The sequence below is a fragment of the Carlito syrichta genome, unplaced genomic scaffold (genome assembly GCF_000164805.1).
Source record: "Carlito syrichta isolate Samal-C Ts95f unplaced genomic scaffold, Tarsius_syrichta-2.0.1 Scaffold304305, whole genome shotgun sequence".
In the NCBI taxonomy this organism is placed as follows: domain Eukaryota; kingdom Metazoa; phylum Chordata; class Mammalia; order Primates; family Tarsiidae; genus Carlito; species Carlito syrichta.
In genome coordinates this window covers 199418-204809 of record NW_007248401.1, presented here as the reverse complement: position 1 = coordinate 204809, position 5392 = coordinate 199418, and the positions used below count along the sequence as shown (strand labels likewise).

At 43.9% G+C, this 5392-nt stretch overlaps 1 protein-coding gene across 2 annotated transcripts in view; it reads right to left on the bottom strand.

Moving 5' to 3' along the window:
- The window catches only part of CATSPER2 (cation channel sperm associated 2), a 19080-nt gene extending 14549 nt beyond the window's left edge, over positions 1-4531 (bottom strand). For both annotated transcript variants that reach the window (XM_008059615.1, XM_008059614.2), the window contains exons 1-3: positions 4385-4531; positions 3692-3865; positions 2865-2933 (exon numbers count right to left, since the gene is read on the bottom strand). In XM_008059615.1, the coding sequence (XP_008057806.1) occupies positions 2865-2933; positions 3692-3865; positions 4385-4529 (388 nt within the window). In that variant the 5' untranslated portion in view covers positions 4530-4531. The remainder of the gene's footprint in view (positions 1-2864; positions 2934-3691; positions 3866-4384) is intronic.
- Positions 4532-5392: the final 861 nt, after the last annotated feature.

The following is a 5392-nucleotide window of genomic DNA, read 5'->3' as shown; positions in this document are numbered from 1 at the left end:
GTTGCCCGGGTGGGTCTTGAACCCATGGGCTCAGGCAATCCACTCACCTCAGCCTCCCAAGGCGCGGGATTACAGGCTGAGCCACCAAGCCCGGCTTAGATTCTTTTTTTAAAGCCCTAACCAATAGGTACATTCTTTGTGATCTGGGGGGAAAAAATTAAGCCCAAACAAAGTCTTAATGTTTATCTTTATCATCTGAATTGGTCTGTTCAAAGAAATGTGTTCATCACAAATAGTTTCTCTTTACAAAATCCCTCTTGTCTTTCTACTATAAGAATATGCTTAATAACATAACAATTTTGTCCAGGCACAGTGGCTCAAGCCTGTAATCCCAGCACTTTGGGAGGTCAAGGTGAGAGGATTGCCTGAGTCCATGGGCTCAAGAACAACCTGGGCAACTTGGCAAGACCTCATCTCTACAACAAATTTAAAAATTAGCCAGGTGTGGTAGCGCACGCCTGTAATTTTGGCTACTTGGAAGGCTGAGGCAAAAGGATCGCCTGAGCCCAGCAGGTCAATGCTGGGGTGGCCGTGAGCATGCCACTGCACTCCAGCCTGAGTGACAAGAGTGAGACTCCAACTCAAAAACAACAACCACCATAAAAACCAAAGATAATAATTTCATGAGCTTGCCAGGTAATTCCCAGTCTGGCAATCCACCTATTCTCTGGCACAGTGATCACATTTCATATTCAGTTAACTGTTTCACCAAATAGAATGGTTAATGTTATTCTATTTTTATTTATCAATTAGTTCTCGGGAATCCTATATAATTACTGTTATTTACTTCATTCCAAGGTTTAAAACTATATCCCTAACCCCACAAGGCAAATACATGCCAGTGATCATACAAGAAATATGAGATTATAGGTGATTTAGTTCAAAATCCTCACCACTTCTGCTGGGCACAGTGGCTCACATCTGTAATCCCAGCACTTTGAGAGGCCAAGGTGGGAGAACCTTGAGACTAGGAGTTCAAAACCAGCTTAGGCAACACAGGGAGACACTGTCTCTACAAAACGTTAAAAAAATGGCTGTACAAGGTGGTGCACACCTGTAGCCCTAGCTACTCAGGAGGCTGAGGCAGGATATCTTAATCCCAGGAGTTTGGGATATAGTGAGCTATGACTGCACCACTGTACTCCAGAAAAAAATCTTCACCAGTATGGGGAGGAAATAAACACCTCAAAGTATATAGTATACTATAGTGGGTCAGTGATATCAATTATTGCTGTGTATTTAAAAATCTTCAGTCAGGTGCGGTGGCTCAAGCCTGTAATCCCAGCACTTTGGGAGGCCAAGATGAGAGGATTGCCTTAGCCCAGGGGTTCGAGACCAGTTTGGGAAACTTGGTGAGACCTTGTCTCTACAATAAATCACAAAATTAGCCAGGCGTAGTGGTACACATCTATAGTTCCTGCTATTTGGAAGACTAAGGTGGAAAGATCACCTGAATCCAGGGGTTCGAGACCAGCCTGGGCAACTTGGCAAGATCTCATCTCTATAATAAATAAAAAAATTAACCGGGCATGGTGGCACACACCTGTTTCAGTTACTTGGAAGGCTGAGGTGGAAGGATTGCCTGAGCTCAGTAGGTCAAGGCTGCAATGGTTGTGAGCGTGCCACTGCACTCCAACCTCAGCAACAGAGTGAGACTCCAACTCAAAAAAAAAAAAAAAAACTTTGACCTAATTGCATTAAAGGATTATTTTAAAGTGGGAGACTTCCCTAAAACAGTGAGAATGAAACAAGTGAGTACTTCTATTGTCCCTTCATCATTTCTGAGCAGTTTATATGAGATGATCATCAAATGAGCTCACTGACTCTCCAGTCATCCTTCTGTTTTTTGGGGGGTTTTTTTGAGTCATTTCCTTCTTAAGTAATTTTTGGTTCACCTCTTAGTTGTATCTACCTTTACATACTTTATGAGGTTTTTTTACTCATACTTAAATAATATTTCTAAATATATTTGTAAAAAATGTAAATGCGCCGGGCTCGGTGGCTCAGCCTGTAATCCCGTGCCTTTGGGAGGCTGAGGTGAGTAGATTGCCTGAGCCCGCGGGTTTGAGACCCGCCTGGGCAGCGAGATCTCATCTCTACAATAAATCAAAAAATCAGCCGGGTGTGGTAGCGCATGCCTGTAATTCCGGCTACTTGGAAGGCTGAGGCGGAAGGATCGCTGGAGCCCGGCAGGTCGAGGCTGCGGTGGCCGGGAGCAGCCACTGCCCTCCAGTCTGGGCGACAGAGTGAGACTCCAACTCAAAAAAAAAAAATGTAAATGCTGATAGGCACCAATATCTTTAATGGAAAAGGTTAATTCAAACAAATGTTAAACTGACTAAAGAAATAAAAGACCTGGTCTTCCCATATCCAGCTCCTTGTAGATTTGTTACATTGCTACATATTATATCCTACCTCTACTTGTCTAATCTACCCTGTATTTACTATACTGTCCAAATGTTTCTAGATCTTAGCAGTTACACAAATCCTACACCAGAGGGTTCAATATAATTGTCCCTATCACAGTTCAAATGACATTTTAAAATATAAAATGGCTGGGCACAGTGGCTCATGCCTGTAATCCCAGCACTTTGGGAGACAGAGGTGAGAGGATTACCTGAACTCAGGGGTTCAAGACCAGCCTGAGCAACATGGCAAGACCTCGTCTCTATAATAAATAAAAAAATCATTTGGGCACAGTGGCACATGCCTGTGGTTCCAGCTACTTGGCAGGCTGAGGTAGAAGGATTGCTGGGAGACAGAGTTAGACTCCAACTCAAAAAAAAAAAAAAAAAGTAAAATGATTAATCTAGAAGAAAAATGACTCCTACCCACTTCTTTCATTCAATGTCTGCAGTTCTCACCTATTTCAACCATTAATACAATCGTATTCAAAAAGATGAGGAAGATGATGAAGTTTGTGAAGAGAGGACCTGTTTTTTCTTAAGGAGACATACAGAATGGAATTCTTTCTGATTCATGCAGCCGAAATCATAAGGGCAAGAATAACAGCAGTGAAAATGAGAAGAAAATGGAGAGTAGGGTGGGGAAAATAAGTCATTAGGCAGAGGATGAATAGCCACGAATAAAAATGAGTGAACTAAGGCTAGGCATGGTGGCTCATACCTGTAATCCCAGCACTTTAGGAGGCCCAGATGGGGCCTGGAGTTTGGAAGCAGCCTAGGCAACATGGTGAGACCTGGTATCTATTTAAAAAAATAAATAGGGGCTGGGTTCGGTGGCTCAGCCTGTCATCCCAGCACTTTGGGAGGCCAAGGTGAGTGGATTGCCTGAGCCTGAGGGTTCGAGACCAGCATGGGCAACTTGGTGAGACTTCGTCTCTACAATAAATTAAAAAATTAGCTGGGCATGGTAGTGCGCACCTGTAGTTCTGGCTATTTGGAAGGCTGAAGCGGAAGGATTGCTGGAGCCTAGCAGGTCGACGCTGAAGTGGCTGTGAGTGTGCCACAGCACTCTAGCCTGGGCGACAGAGTGATATTCCAATTCAAAAACAAAAATAAGAATAAGAATAAAAATAAATAAGCCGAGTGTGGTGTCCCAGCTATTGAAGAGGCTGAGGTGGAAAGATCATATGAGCCTGGAGGTGGAGACTGCAGTGAGCCATGATTGCACCACTGCACTCAGCTTGGGTGACAGAGTGGGACTACAAAAAAGTGACTAGAAAGGATACGCTCAAGGACCCATCCAGCCCACAAGGCAAGAGGTGGCCTCTGACTGCAGCGTACATAAAGTCTGCTCAATAGTCTCTGGGCATGTGAAATCCGTCCTATATGTTGAGGCTTTACAGAGAAGCGCACTAGCTGGTGTTGATCTCCCAAGATAAGTTTCTTCTGATGGGAAGGATCTATAACAAAAATGTGAAAGAGATAGTGGATAAACATAAAGAAAAGTCTTTGGGGGCTATGAAGAGCAGGTAGGGATGGGGCAGGGATATTGGTCAGATAAAGGCCGCCTAGTGCAGGGTCTTGCCTTACTACTGCTCCTTCTCACAACAACTAGGAATTCTGTCCATTTGAAATGAAAGCTAATGTATTGCTTATGACCAATATTGTCCATGCCTATAGGAAAAAAGCAGCAGGTTCAACCCTCAAAGCTTTAAGTGTCTTTGGTAGAAATTTTTCCAAATCAGCCAAGGCTAGTAGCTATCATAGGTCTAAAAGCGAATGACACAGGTTTTATCTCCTGGATTCAGAGTTTTATTCATAAAGCCCTTGATTTATCAAGTTTGGGTAGTCTCTAAAACAGCAACCAAACCAACCTCCCCTAAATTTTCCACCTTTATATTTGTCTGTTTGTGTCCTACTCTTTGGAGGATTTGAAAAGGAATCTTAAACTTAGATTAGTGAAGAAATAGGCTGCAGACCAAGTAACTCCCGGATAGTGTGCCGTGGCACAGCTTGGCTCAAGCCTTGCAAATGCTCGATGAGAGAGAAAGTATCAATGAGACGGGAACGAATGGCATCAGCTCGGCGCAGGTGTACATGCTCTGCTGGGTAACCTGTAGCCATATCTGTTAGGAAAATGGAAGAATCAAGGGTCATTGCATCCTTGGAGTTGCACCAAGAATTAGAGGTTTTCTGCCCCTCCCTCCCAACCCCTTTTGCCCTTAAGATCTCTTAAGGTGTCCATAATTAGAAGCTAGGAGCAGTTGGAAAGAATCAAGGTTTTTTGAAACAAAAGGGTATAGGACTCATAAGAGATACTGCAGGCCAGGCGCAGTGGTTCAAGACTGTAATCCCAGTACTTTGTGAGACCAAGGTGAGAGGATTGCCTGAGCCCACAGGTTCGAGAACAGCTTGGGCAACTTGACGAGACCTTGTCTCTACAATAAATCACAAAATTAGCTGGGCTTGGTAGCACGCGCCTATAGTTCCAGTTACTTGAAAAGATGAGGTGGAATGATCACCCGAGGCCAGCAGGTCATCGCTGGGGTGGCCGTGAGTGCGCCACTGCATTCCAGCCTGAGCAAAGGAGTGAGACTCCAACTCAAAAAAAAAAAAAAAAAAGATACTGCAGGAAGTGGCCAATTTGTGATGGCATTTCATTCTCTTTTTTTTTTTTCAGACATGGTCTTGCTCTGTTGCCAAGCCTGGAGTACAGTGGTGTGATCAAAGCTCACCACAGCCTCAACTCCTAGGCTCAAGTGAGCCTCCCACCTCAGCCTCCTGAATATTTGGAACTACAGGGGCACACTACCATGCTCGGCTAATTTTGTCGTAGTTTTTGGAGGAGACGCGTTCTTTGCTATGTTACCCAAGTTGTCTCGAACTCGTGTCTTCAATCAATCCTCCTGACTCGGCCTCCCAAAGAGCTAGGGTGAGCCTGTGAGGCATTTCTAATTTTACAAACTCATGAAAAAAAAAAAAAAAAA